This window comes from Passer domesticus, chromosome 3 (genome assembly GCF_036417665.1).
Source record: "Passer domesticus isolate bPasDom1 chromosome 3, bPasDom1.hap1, whole genome shotgun sequence".
Classification (NCBI taxonomy): domain Eukaryota; kingdom Metazoa; phylum Chordata; class Aves; order Passeriformes; family Passeridae; genus Passer; species Passer domesticus.
Window position 1 is genome coordinate 104,088,343 of NC_087476.1, and position 14,674 is coordinate 104,103,016.

General features: G+C 37.3%; 1 protein-coding gene across 8 annotated transcripts in view; it reads left to right on the plus strand.

The window, feature by feature from the left end:
* The window catches only part of LTBP1 (latent transforming growth factor beta binding protein 1), a 185,501-nt gene that overhangs the window by 70,473 nt on the left and 100,354 nt on the right, over positions 1–14,674 (plus strand). For all 8 annotated transcript variants that reach the window (XM_064414813.1, XM_064414816.1, XM_064414812.1 and 5 more), the window contains one exon: positions 12,743–12,967. In XM_064414813.1, coding sequence (XP_064270883.1) covers positions 12,743–12,967 — 225 coding nt within the window. The remainder of the gene's footprint in view (positions 1–12,742; positions 12,968–14,674) is intronic.

The window sequence follows — 14,674 nt, forward strand, 5'->3', positions numbered from 1 at the left end:
GAGAAATGATTGGTGTTTTCTTGCCACCATTTGGTATTAAAGTTGCCAATTCTTTGCTCCTTGTGATACATACTGCGCATGTCCAACTACACTGAAGAGGAACTGTAAGACTGATGTTTGAGCGGGATTTTCTATTATCCTTTTGGTGAAAAGGAATATTTAAAATAGCATTGGAAAGCTAATTTGATGACATGTAAAGGCATATAAAAGACTAACATCTTGTGGAAGTGTTTGTGTAGATTTATTGGAATTTACAGTCACAGTTTCTTCTGGCAGTTTGTAAGGTACACACTGTTCAGTTTTTTATTATATTTTGCTCTTTTATTTGGTTTAGTAAGAGTTGCTAGAAAGATAACATGTTAGAAGAGACACTTCCTTCTCTGTTTTGAAGTGGTGTTTGCTATTTGGTGAATGGTGTCAGCCTGTGTAGGTAACGCATCATATCTGACCTATGTAACTCTGCCCCAGCAAAACACTATTCCTGTGCCTTCATCTGAGACGTAGCAGATAGACATGTGGAAGATTTAAAATAATTGCGAACACATGTCATGCAGAGATTTTTAAAACTTCACTTGGTAACATAAGCCAGAAGTGATTTTAATTTTTTAAGTGCTTTTATTTTCAGCTTTGTGTTCCGTCAGACAATCTAATTGAAGAGAAGCTTATTTCTGTAATAACTACATAGCACAAGAACAGTATATAATTCATGGGGGTTTTTTAGTAAATATTCTCTTTAGTAAATATACGTCACACAACAGTGAAGTATTACTTTGAAATATCCTTGAGTTTTGTGCTTGAACTTGCAAATATGAAGAAGTTGTGATGCAAGAAGTTTATTATTCCTTTAGTATTATCACTTTTGTTCTTTTCCTGTCTCTGGTAGCTACCTTTTAGCCTTTGTTTCTTCTGTTCTTGCAGTAATTATAATTTGTGTCTTATCAGGCTTTGTTGGTTTATGCTTTTTTTGCTGTCAAATGAAATATTATTTCCTTTAATATACCCATGAAAACTTCAGACTTCTTGGACAACTTGGCTAATAGAATAACTTTTTAAACTTGCTTCAACAGTAGTCAAAGAAGTTGGTCAGTCTGCTAGTGTTTGTGTCTCAGGAAAAAAAATAAGGAAAGGATATTGGGATTTATCTACTGCTTTATCTGGTAATTTGAAATTCAATCTGTACAAATGATGACTGTTCTAGAAATATTCTTGCAGCAAGATTGTAATAGCTGTAGCAAAATGAAGGCCAAGTATTTCTCCTCACACAGTGAACTGAGTTGCTAAAATAATGACAACGGTAGGATTATTATTATAAATTATTCTATGCTTTGTGGAAGATAGTAGGAAAAAGGTATTTCCTAGCCTGAAGAGCCAATGCAAAATTATTTGGGAGGAACCAATTATGACCATGAATTCAAAAGACTTTTTTTTTTTCCAGCCTCCTTTTTTCTGTAAATGAATCTGAGCTGACAGCAGAATGAATTAATTTACATACAGTCCAGGTAGTATAGTATAGGCTTTTCTAATCTGAAATAGTAGTGCACTACTATTCTATCCTGTAATTAAAGTGTACCATTCTATAGGTTGAGCAAAGCTCAGGATTTTAATGCATTTTCAATTATGGGCCTCCAGTGCTCAAATTACTAAGAAAAATTGTATTTTAATGATTTTGTTGGTTTTGATATCCACATCTGTTCAAAAAGAATGATTTCTTTCCCCCCATATATTTATCGGAACTTGTCATCAAAAAATAGTTCTTGTTTCTGCCATGGAACATACAGCATCTGTGAGTTCTTTGTTCATAACCTTAAAATAGTTATTCAAAATTGACATCTTCGCCTCAGATTCCAGTGGAGGTGAGATGCTAATTGGTAGAAAAGATATTGTTCATTTTAATGAGGTTAAACTCAAACAAGTCTGTTAGCAACTTGTTTCCACTCCCTTCCACTCCACTCATCTTAAAGACTTCAGACCACCACCATAAAGCAAAAGTCCATCTGCTCTCAAAGTACTCCCCAAACTGTCTATTGCAGAGAACACAGTTTTGGATGGGCAGTCATAGGAAAAACCACAAATGGAAATGGTACAAAATCCACACCTGCAGCCATTCAAAAACATGTGGAGTATGTTTGCCTCAAAGTTAAAGCAAAACAGAACACAAAGTTAAAATGCATAATGTTTTATTTTACTGTATATGGTTTTAATTTATAGAGATTAGTTTATGTATGTCTGACTTGAAGTGCTGTAAAAAAAGAACTAAGAGTGCATTTATTTGAATTATTAAATTGTTGCATATTCATGTAGATACACTATCTTTTACAGCTATAACTATGTTATTGCTAAACTAAATTCTGCACACACCTCACTGAAGATCAAGTATATGCCAACTGTGACTTAAAAAAGAAATTGACTCTAAATTATGCAAGTATAGAGGAAAGAGTCTGAAAATTTTCTCTACATGTTAAAATATGGCATTTATCATTAATAGATTTCTTAGCAAATGGATTTGTATTAAATGTGTCCTTCTGGGTTTAGCACAGTCAGAAGAAAGCAAGCAGCTATCACTGCTCTGTTGATCAGAGTCTTTCCCCATTCAGCCTTTTTACTGCTTGTTCTGGTTTTTTATTCTGCTCCAGATAAATCTTATCTCAGTGCTTGTGTAGTCTGTATAGTGTCATCTAACCATTTCACCTGTAATTAGCTCTTAGATTTGAGTATCACTGTAATTGAGAGTCCTGTTTTGCAGAGGCACTGGGATTCCTGGATTTTTCTTTTGGAACATGAACTTTATCTTCATTATGTACACAATTAAATTCAGTGAGTTTTCTATATATCCATAAAGACCTGTTAAGTGGGTGGACCATGAACTTTCAGCCAGGGATTTGTGAATGTGAATCAAGTTGAAGCCTATGGGAGCTGTAAACTCTTTTTTTTTTTTTTCCCCCACTAATCTCTTGCAAAGTCTTGAGGGCTGCTAGTCAATGAATAGAAGTAAAATTGGATGTTTTCTAATTGCACAGGAAAATGATTGAGTTTTATGAACTCAGAGTATTTCTCATCTATATTTTATTCATCCATTTTGGTTGTGTTTTCTGTTTAATTTAAAGATGTTAGGATGAGCTCTTAAATAAAATTTTTGTATTTGATATTACTCAGGTATTTCAAGTTTAGGGGAACTTTTAGCAGCTGTTAATCTCATAATTTAGAAATTAGATCTTTGACTTCTCTCTTAGAAAGACTGTCTCCATCCATAGGATGTACAGGGGAGCGGTCTCCAAATGATTGTACATTCCTGTCAATAAAATATTTTTGAACACTCTCTCCAATATGTATATATTTATAAATTATATACACCTGCTACTGTATATATGATCTATTTGTCCATTATAAACCATAGACAAAATAGAAAGTAAAAATGGATAAAAATGGACTAAGTGAACTCTTTTGAGAACTCATTCTATTTATTAATGGTACAAAACATAGTTCTTTCGTGCATCCCACTGCATTTTGTGGCCCCCTGTGTGGGATGAGCACACCCTGCTTTGGAAACTGCTGGTAAACAGGGGAGACCAGCTTCATAACATAAGCTGTAATACTACCTTTCTGCTTTGCTGAAAAAAGAAAAGCAGAAAGTTAAAGTGTCCATTGTATCTCTCTTATTTATTGTTTGAACGTATTAAAGTCAGTCTGTTATGTTAGATGCTATAAATGTAGGTGCTAGAACATCTTCTGTCTAACCAGAGTTACACAGAAAGCCTTGTGTGACAAGGGAGAAAAGGGATTTTTTTGTACTTGTACACATTTCAGTGCACAGGGCTGGGTACAACATTGTGGTGTGAAGCTTCTCATTGAGGTTGTACACAGCTCAGGGAAACTTGGTGCATGGTTAAGCTGTTTGGAACTGGACATGGCCAGGCAGAGCATTGATTGTGTTTTGGGTTTGCACAGCTCGTGCGACAATTTATACATCTGTTTTGGTTGTAAGAACCACAATGGGTAGTGAAGTTGTGGTTTTTTTAAATTAATTTCCAACTGTACATTCTCTGCAGAGTAACCTTTATCCTTCTGATTTGCTAGCAGTGACTTTTCTCCTTTTCTCTCCCAGAACTCCAGGATTTGAGTCTCTAGCTTTTCACTGGTCTCTGATGACCTAATTTATGACTCAAACTCTGAACAATATCCATTCCATTCTCACATTGTGTCACCACCACAAGGTCAACTCCCTAGAAAACTTTCCAATTTCTAGCGATGTAGCTAGTGCCAGAAAATCATAGCCTGTGTTTTTCATGTTTTTTAACTCTTCCGTGAATGCCTGGATTATGAGCTGCTATTTGTATGCTAATGAATACCCACTTTAAAGAGTCTGTTCTTATTTTATTCTTCTTGTAGATGTTTTTACCCCAAAATGAGCACTGTGGTAATGCTGCAGTAATCAGAGACCAGTCTCTTATGTTTGGAAATTTTTGTAATGACTATGGTTTCTGTGGCTTTTCTTTTTCTATTTTAAACATAATTTTGTTGTTGGAGGATGTCTTGTGGTATGGTGGGATGCAGAGAATCAGTGTTCATAGACCATTTGGGTCTAAGTTTGGGGGTTCATCTGGCTCACCAAACCATACTGAGATAGCTCAGTGAAGAGCCTAGTTGTGAGAGTGGGTGCTGAGATGCACCTGTATGGCAAGTTGGCTTGTGCATGTCCTTACTGGCCTGCTGGGCAAGCCTGTCTTCACTGTCACACCAGGAAACCTCAGATAACAGCACTTCTTACTTGTGTGGCTCAAGAAGGCACCAAAGGTTAAATAGGAATGAATCTCAGGTGTTGTGGCTTAACCCCAGCCATGCAGCCACTCACTTGCTCATCAGTGGATCTGGGGAGAGAATCGCGAGGGTAAAAGCTGAAAAACCCTTGGGTTGAAATGAAGGTCTTTAATAGAGAAAGCAGACAGCCATGCATGCAAGCAACGTAAAACTAGGAATTAATTCACTGCTTCCCATGGACAGGCAGGTGTTCAGCCACTCCCAAGACAGCAGGGCTTCATTACACGTAACAGTCTCTTGGGAAGACAAATACCATCATCCTGAATGTCCCTTCCTTCCTCCTTCTTTCCCCCGGCTTTTTACACTGAGCATGATGTTACACATGATGTTGTATGGTCCAGAATATCCCTCTGGTCATTTGGGGTCACCAGTCCTGGTGTCTCCCCTCAGTTTCCTGTGCATCCTCAGCCTTTTTGCCCATGTAAAGAGGCTGTAAGCTCTGCTCAGCAATAACAACATCTCTACATTATCAACACTATAGTCAGCACAAACCCAAATTACAATTCCATACCAGCCACTGTGAAGATAATTAACGCTACCCCAGCTGAAGCCAGCACATCAGCTTAAATATCTATTATTCAGTTGCCAGAAATTGTAAGGAAGCTGATGTCCCTGGCCAGTGTCAGCTTTACTACTTCTGTGGTCTTCAGAGCCTTTGCATAACAGAAGCATGGCCAGTGTTTCTCAGAAGGTGTAGCTGTTTTGTCTGATGGTAATCAAGTAGTCAGATGTCTAGGAGGAGCTCTTTTCTCTGCCTTATGCTACTGGCTGTTACTGCATGTGATAGTCCAGTCTGTTTTTTGGCAATATCTGATGTCTTCAGATTGTAACAGTGCATGAGCAGTGACAGCCCAGTGTCATTATGGTCAAATTAGTCATTAATCCTCTTTTCCTTAAAGGTGGGTAGGGCTGCTCAGCAGGCACCTGAAGGGAAGAATATAGTCTGGAAGGATCCTGTAGCAATAAAGATGCTTGCTGCTCATTTTTACCTGTCCTTCTCTTGAATTCTTGTTCTACTGAAAATGGGTGTGTTTCAACAACATTAACAAACACATGTTAGTGTTACACATGCTCAGGCACATGAAACATATACAGAAGGGTAAATCTTGAAAACCTTGGGAACTTAGGAAGGGTAGTTTTCATCTGACACCATGCACCTTGATGTCAGTATTCCTACTTTGACAATGGCAACTAAGACGTTATGCAGGACTGCTTAAATTGGTACCTATGAAGTTTTTATACTGCAGCACACTTGTTTTAAGCAAGGGGATAACTTGTTACCGTTCCAAAGCCAGCTTTTCCTAGTTATTTTATTTTTGAGGAAAATAAACATCAATACTCTAGAAATCCAAAAATGTGTCTGGAGTAGCTTTTTTCTATGTGTTAGCAAAAGTCTCAAAGGTCTCACCCTGCCTCTTACCATTTGTAAAGCATTAATTCCTGATAAACAGCAACTGGTGGGAGTTTTTTGTTTTTCTTAGTATACTGAGTCTAAGCCTAACTCTTGTGATATACTCAGTATATGTGGGTGATGTCCTATAAAGTCAATAAATTCTTCACCTATGATCATTGTCGGAGTGACTCAGATGACTCTTTAGCAGTGTCTCCTTGCCTCCCAAAATAGTGTCTGAATCATCTCAGATATTGAGAGTATTAGAAGCAGAGTTAGCAAGGATTGACTAAGCATCATGCCTGTTAGTAAGAATCCTCCTGTCATTCATTTTGCAACTACCATAATTTTTGCTATACCCTTTCTATATTGAGTAAGCACAGCTTTAGGCCATTTTCTGTGCCACAGCATGCATTGAATTTTTCTGATAGTATTTGGATATTCTATGACTGTTTTTCATCCTTCCTGTTCTTTCCATCTCTCCTGTTCTTTCCAGACTGTAACAATGAGTGTTTTATTGGCAGCTGTTGGTCAGATGGCGATCATGTCAGGCACCTATACAACAGGCTTGTGTTGCATTTCACACTCTGAGGATAGTTGGCTTATCACAAGAGTTTAGAAAGATGTGGTACAGGGCCAATGAGACTCCCATCCCATTGGGACCCACAATGAGAGATGAATGAAATACCTGGGAACGTATTGGATGTCTCTTGGTTGACTTTATGTACACATCTTCAGGTTGTGTACTTGAAGATGTACATCCAGCTTTTCTTCCTGAGCTGTTTTAAAGTAGTGAGTTTAAAATGGAGGAACACAGATAAGTAGTAGAGTGAAATTATCTAGTGCATGTTCATTCTGGATTTCTTACTGATCATGGTGCTCACTCAAAGGTATGTATATCTTTATAACATATTGCAGCCTTGCCCTTTATGATCTGAACTTGCTCCCCAAATTTTAGTATCAGGATGTTCCAATGTAGCCTCAATTAGCTCCAAAAAACATGCATGATCCAGACTGGAATAGCTCCACAAAGCTTGCTTATTTTGGTAGTCATTTGGTTTGCTTATCTGATTAAATAGCAGTATTTATCATCCCCTTCCCAAGTGGGTGTGCATTACTTTTTTTTTTTTTAAGATCTCTTGGTAGCATTAGTTTAAAAATAAGGCAAATTCTAATGAAGTCAGTAGCTGTGTTAATTTGCAGTAGCTGGGAACCTGGTTTAGTACCTGCCTAATTTTTTATCATACAGTTAGGTTTGAGCTAGGTTCCTGTTTGAAGTTTTTCCCCGCAGTGTTGCAGATTTTACGTCCTTCCAGAAGAAACATCTCAAATGCCTTCAGTATCATGTTCATGTAACTAGGCCAGTCACAGGAGTGGGGCATCACTTCACTGTTTTCAGTGGTGTTACAGAGGTGTTTCAATGTTTTTGGAGCAGCAAAAAATCATTCTTACATCTCATGCTGGAGCTCTTGCTACGTTTTAAAATTGCTTTTTCTTGTTGCGATGGAATGTTTATATTAAAAGTCAAAATATAAACATTAGGATAAATTCAGAGATGAATGCAGAGGTATTATACTTCTAAGGCTACATAAAGATTTTTCTCATCTCCCTTTGCATCCCCAAGCACAAGTTGGTGATACCAAGATTATCTGAATGCTTCTGAAGTAATTTATTTTTTAACTTGCAACTTCTTTACATAACACCTCTGAGTGACAACCAGAGATCTCAAAAGAGTTTAGGATCAATTAGTTAGAAAGCAGAGGTACCACAAGTTAAGAAAAAGAGGGGAAAAAAGGTAGGGAAGAGTTCAAACCAGAGAGATAACATCACTACTGTAGTTCACTCCTCTGTGCCTTTTTTGAGTTGCTGTAAGTGTTGCTGCAATTAGAAAGTGGAAATAAGTTTAGAGCAATTGTGCAGATCCCTATGTGGCACCTCTGGGTTTCAACTTTTACCCAAATGTTGTTGTGTTTCAGAGCACTGTATTATAAGAATGTTGCATATGGCAGTGTGACATTTGTACTCTGTAGGTCTGCAAAGGTCTGCTTTCTGTGTGGTTAGTAACAGGGTGGATGAAAGATGCCCAAACAGCTGGAGGGCATGTAGTAATGCTGGATAACTGCAGTACTCAGAGACAAAATTAATCTGCTCTTTGTAGTGCATCCAGTGGAAATACTGTAATCTACATAAGCAGTTCAAGGTTTTCCTTGGCAAGCCTATTGGTGTGATTGAATAGTGCTTACGCTTGAATTGTTGATAGCATGTAAGTAGAAAAGGCAAAGAGTGGTGAGGGAAACTCATACGTTCCCTGAGGTGTAAAAGAAAAGGAATTTGGAGAGTCTGATGAGGAACATTTCAAAACCCATCTTCATTTTCTCTAACACTGGTTACAGGAAGGGAGTTTCCTTCCATCCTAAGGGCTTGTTTGGGTAAGCATGGGCTATTTTTTAAGGATTAGGAGGCTTTAGGTGCTTGGAATTTGTTTTGTTACATATTGTTTTGATTAAATGAAAACATTTGGACTTGATTAAATGAGTTTATCTGGAGTTGTTTGAGGTTGTTTGAGTATCGAAAACAAATTAGATTATTTAATTACATGAACAAACTGTATTTATCAGTGGTTTCCTAGCTGCTTTGTTGATGATTTCATGCCCTGTACTAGTGTTTCCGACTCATAACTGTGGCAGCTTTATTGGAATCATCTTGCAAGTGTTCTTTTTCTATGCATTGAGCCATTCAGAGACTCTCTTTGGGGGCATCTTGATGCACCTTCACTGCCTGGCTCATTTTGAACAGTGGTACACAGCAAGCTGTGCCAGACTGGGAAGAGTTAAGGCTTTTGGATGCCAGAGCAATCAAAGCTTGCTATTACCAATTAACTGCCCAAGGATGGGAAGAATACTCAAAGTGTTCATGTTTTCTTAAACCTGTCTCCACGTTTCTAAAGGATGTGTGTTCATTTATAGTCAGAAAAATAATTAAGCTTGTTCAGTCATATGTTGGTTGTTCCTTAAGAGACCATTGAGAGATTTAGCTTACAGTAGACCCAAGTGAGGAAATTCTTGCCTTTCTTAGATCTATTAATACTTCCTTTGCTTAATTTGTAAGATACCCATATGTGAACTGAAATGTCTTCTCATCCTATGCAGACCTATCTTCACATTTTTATCAAGGTCTGATTTCACTCCATAATGGATACTTTTATTTCTTCTATTTTCTTATTTTCAGAAGAAATGATAACAAGGCCAGTGAGAATCAGGCTTCAGTGTACCCTTTTTCTGAATGTCAGTTGAGAACTTAGGTGCAAACCCAGCATCTTCAAATGGCCTCTCCCAAAAAGCATGGGTCTGTTTTTTGTCTGGAATGTCCCTTATGCCTCTGGTGGTATTCTGCCATTCTGTTTAGGTTTTTTTGCCTCAATGACAAGACAAAACAAAGTAAAAAAACTTACAGGAGAGGTTGAGCTGTTCAAACATACCCTGGCTTTATGTCCTGTTTCTGTCTTAAGTGGTCCTTCCCCTGGGGCTCTTTGGTCTTTGTTAAATAGAGATTCCCAGAGCCTTGTCAAGGAACAGCAGTGGTTTCTTCCTCTGCTTGAAAGCTTATGTTCCTCCAGCTCACTGTTCTCAAATGGTCTGTGTGTATATTCCACTTCTAGTGAGGTTATTTGACAGTAATTTCCAGCACCAGTGTAACAATCAAATGCAGCTCCTTCTCCTGGCCATAAACTACCTGAAGAAATCATGAAACAAGAGTGTGACTGCTTATACCTATTTAAATTAATCAGAAATTTTATTTCAGTGTTGTGTGGGTTTTTGTTTTTTTTTTTTTTTTTAACTTTGGTCTTTTGTTTTGAAGTTGCTTTTTTTAAGTTCTCATGTTTACTGTTTGAGATTGTCAAGTTTTCAGTTTAGCCTGGAGATTACATCCTATTTGGTTTTGCATGACTGATTTGAACTTACAGTTGTATATTTCAGAATTTAGAATTTTTATTACAGAACTTTATATTCTCAGAATACATTTCATGTATTCTCTCTTAAACTTCCTTTCTCATATATTAGGCCAGAGATGTAAATCAGTATCCGTTAACTGAGTGATTTACACTGCATGCTCACACTAGACCGTTTATTGTAATTTGTTTGCACTTACTTGCACAAATTGTTTGGGTGGATATCCAAGCAAACAGGTGTGAGAAGGAGCGGGAACCAACTCTTTTCTGTTGGCATCTTCCTTCCCAGTATTTTTAGTGCAAACTTTTTGCTCAAAACCAAAGCTTTTCATGTACTTATTTATTCATTACCCACCAGATTCCTGCAGGAGAGGAACATGTGAAGAGTGCCTGGTGGTGCAGAGATACCCATGCAGTTTGATCTTCTAGATGTCAATTGCTTTGCAGGAGTTGCTTTTTAGTAGCACAGAAGAAATTAATATATTTGGGTGGAAATTCTGGTTAAATTTATGTTTTTTAAAAGGTGGATTTTGCATGTTATCTTGTTGCCTCGACCCTGGAGAGAGGGGGAGGAAAATCTATAGGGTAGACCTCTTGCATTCAAGGAATTCCACAGTGAAACTATTCTTGTTAGCCTTTGCTTCACTGTACTTCCTTCAAACGTCAAACTGCTCCCCGCTTAATGCTATTTCATATTGTTTCATTGTGTGATTTTACTTTGCATGAAAACCACCTCGGTGTTCAACCTTGTTCAGGCATATGTTTAAAAGCACTAAAATTCTTTGTGTGTTGTCTCTATTGCAGTGCAGCCGCTTGTTTGCGGCTGCTCAGGAAGAAATGGTACCAGAGAGAGAGAGAGTTGTCTGTCATGCTTTAGTCACTGCTGTGGTCAGCCCTCCTTCATTTTGCTCTGAAATAACAGCAGTTCTGTAAGGATATCTTTTACACACTCAGATAAGTCCCAACAAGGGCTGGGACCCAAAAAAGTAAGGCTTGTGCTGTCGTGGGTAGCCTTCCAAGGTTGACTTAGTACCATAAGCACAATGCTACAGCTTGAAGTACTTTCAGTCAGTTTATATTAAATGTAAATATAAGATAAAACAAGAAAAGTATCAAGTATACTTTTGCAGAGCACAGTGAAAAAACAATTCTGGCAGTTTGCATGGTGCGTGGAGCTATCCGGCAGTCAGGCATTGGCGTTCCAGACCCTGTCTGGGCAATGTGAGCCTGCTCTGTGATGAGCCTGGCTGAGTGTGCTGTATCTTGAGTGTTTCCTGGCCCAAGGGTATTACACAGCTGGGTTAGAACTCCTTGGGCTGCTAAGTGTTTTCCTTTGTCTTCCTGCAGCACACAATACACAGGTTCCTTTTCCAATGCTTCTGTGGTATTCAGAATAGTAGTACCCTGTGGTTGTCCAGAGGTCACAGCAATTGGAATAATGAGCACTAGGTTCTTAATTACCTTGAATTATCTACACTTGGTTATTTTTATTGTAATTCATTACAGACCAAGCAATACCAATCCAGCAAAATGCCATGATTACTGTAAAGGTTCTTATTTTTTAAAGTCAGAAACTTATCTTAAATCTGACAAATGGATACCGAACTCTATTTCTCAAATACAATTTGATTCCTGACAAAAATGACCTTTGTTTGTCTTGAACAAAAACTTACAGTATTTTTCCTGTTGTTTTCACATCATTTTGTTCTTGGAAATTCTGACAGCTCGTTTACATTGTGATTGATTATAACATTCCACATTATATTTTTAGAAAGTGCTGAATTACGCCTATTACTGCATGTACCTCTGAGTTTAGAGATATTTTTCATTTGATGTTGACATTTTTCATGTTTCGTCTGATAATTTATATTCCTGTAGATGTGCAAGTGCTAGCTAGCACAGAAATAATTACCCTTGTCTTTATATTGGAGTTACAAGGTTTTAATGCTTTGGTGTTTGTCTGTGAAATCCTTTCAGTAGAATCTCTTGATATTGTTGTGATCTTTATGGGTGGATACAAATTTACTTTTTTTATCTGAGAAATAAATGTTAAGCAAAGATCTAAATACTCTGCAAGAAATAGTTTTCTAGAGAACAGCCAAGACTTAAAGTCAAAATGGAAAATTTGTCCCCAGTACTTTTTATTCTTGGGTGAGTTTTTTTGCAGACTTCCAGGAAAGGGTAAGTAGTCCAGGATTTTCAGAAACAGGAGGCTGAAATACAAGAGTATCTGTACTGAAGTGTGAAAAAGAGATGTAGCCAGACACCATATTAGTTTAGTGTCTTGCTTAGTAGCATCATGACAGAAAATAGCTGGGATATCTAAGGAAATAATTGCTTTCTGTTTGTCATGGAGAGAAGATGCAAACAAGGTAGAGATCAGAGATCACAGGGAGGGGAAGGGAAGTGGTTCTACCAGAAGGCAGTTAAAAGTGCATGTCAGATGGATAGCCCTTCCTCAGATGTCTGAAAGAAGAACAAAGCTCTCCAACCCTGTTCCTTTCCTCTTCAACTTGTGCATGATATGTGGTCAGATAATACTAAAGCTAAAGTCATTAACAAAATTTTTATTTCTGTTTTCATTTCAGTTATTTGCCACCTTCCATGCATGAATGGAGGCCAGTGTAGTTCTAGAGATAAATGCCAGTGTCCTCCTAATTACACTGGAAAACTTTGTCAGATTCCTGTGCAGACTGCCAGTTCTCCAAAACTCTACCACCACCCGCAACAGGTGAACAAGGCTGTAGGATCACAAGTTATCCACTCTACTCATACTTTACCACTGATGATGTCTGGACAGCAAGGTGTAAAAGGTAACTTCTTTCTTAAGAGGTATTTTTAACTTCTTGGTTTTAATGAATTATTTTGAGTATTTAACCAGTAACAATAGTGCAACATCTACACATATCAAATATTGAGACCACGACTTGAATCATGAGCTCACCAGAACGTGAAGGTATTTTCCTCAATGACTGAAATAATAAGAAATAACAGTCTTATTGAAAAGAGTTTGTAGGTAAATTTACTTTGCTTTATGGTACAACAATTTAATCCAAATTGCAGAGTCAAGGGATAATGCAGGGGGTTTCTTGCAGAAGTGTAGACCTCTTCAAAAAGACAATGATTGTGGCTGAACAGAGTCCATAAATTGCAGTGTACCTAGACAGAGACTTCAAGTGATTCCATGGTTACTAGTGGAGGGAAGAGACCATGCTTTTCAACATAAACAATCTTAAATCTAATATAAAACTAAAAATAAAAGCATGTTTATCTTGCGTGACTTAGTGGAGTCTTATAAGTTGGTTTTATGGTGAACTGTTTAGTGTAGATAGGCCTTGTTATGATTCACTTAAATAGAACATTCCTTCCAGGCCAAATAACAATATCATTTGGGAAAAAAAAAAAAAGGTTTTACTACTGCTAATGCTGTGAAAAAGACAGCATTAAAGTCTGAAATGCATTACAGTCTGAAGCATGAAAGTTCATTCAGCTTTGGATTACTGTTTCCTCTCATACTTTTGTTGTGAGGTGAAAACTTCTGATTACTTTGAAGAGAAGTGTTGCATTTATTTCTTATGTGTCCTATGGGTCTAGGTAGTATTTTATCTGGGTGTAGTCTTGTCCATATAAAGTGACCCCTACAACTCAGATTCTCAACATAGGACCTAATGTGAATTTTATTTGCTTGTTTGAATTGCCAGATTGATTTTTGGTCAGGGGTTATTTTAAAATTACCTCTTCAAGGTTGGTATCTCTGAATTAAAAAAAAATATATAGGGAAAGTTGTGAGGAGGCTCAGTTACTGGCAAATAGTTTCTGAATAACTTTGCTAAAAGATATTTGTGATAAATATAATCTAACATTGTAATTCAGAAAAGGACAGAGCTGTGAAGGAACTGTTGACAGTATCCTGGAAATGCAATGTTTTATAAGTACTTTTGAGTATCTTCTCCATCCGAAGAAGAGAATATAATTACCTAAACATTTAGCAGAACATCAGTTTATTTTTCTGCCTGTGTAATTCCAGATGAAATAATTTTAGACAATACAGTGGACCACAAGCCCCAAATTTTTAATACATAGTTATTCTTCAGATTCTCTCCTAAAATGCACATTAGGTTTCTCATTGCTAAAGAGTCTGACATCTTGAATATTTTTTCTCAACCTTCAAATCCTCATAGGAATCATTAGCAGTCACAATGCCTTTTCTTCTCTTTACGTGTCCAAATGAGGATGTTGGATTGTTGAGAGATGAATATTTTATTTCTTTAAAGGAAAGAATAAAACAATTCATCCTGAAATGGCTGGCAAAAATAAAAATGAGCACATCTAGGCAATGATCCAAGACCTGGAGAGGATTGTGATAATAATACTGCATGGGAGAACCCAGCCTAAATTTGATGTTTTCAGCATCTGAACATCTCTGGATGGATTGAGACACTGAAGCAGAGAAATTCAGTGATTTCTTTTGAGAAACTATATTTTTGAATCACTGTTTCTTTTGAATCACTATATTTTTT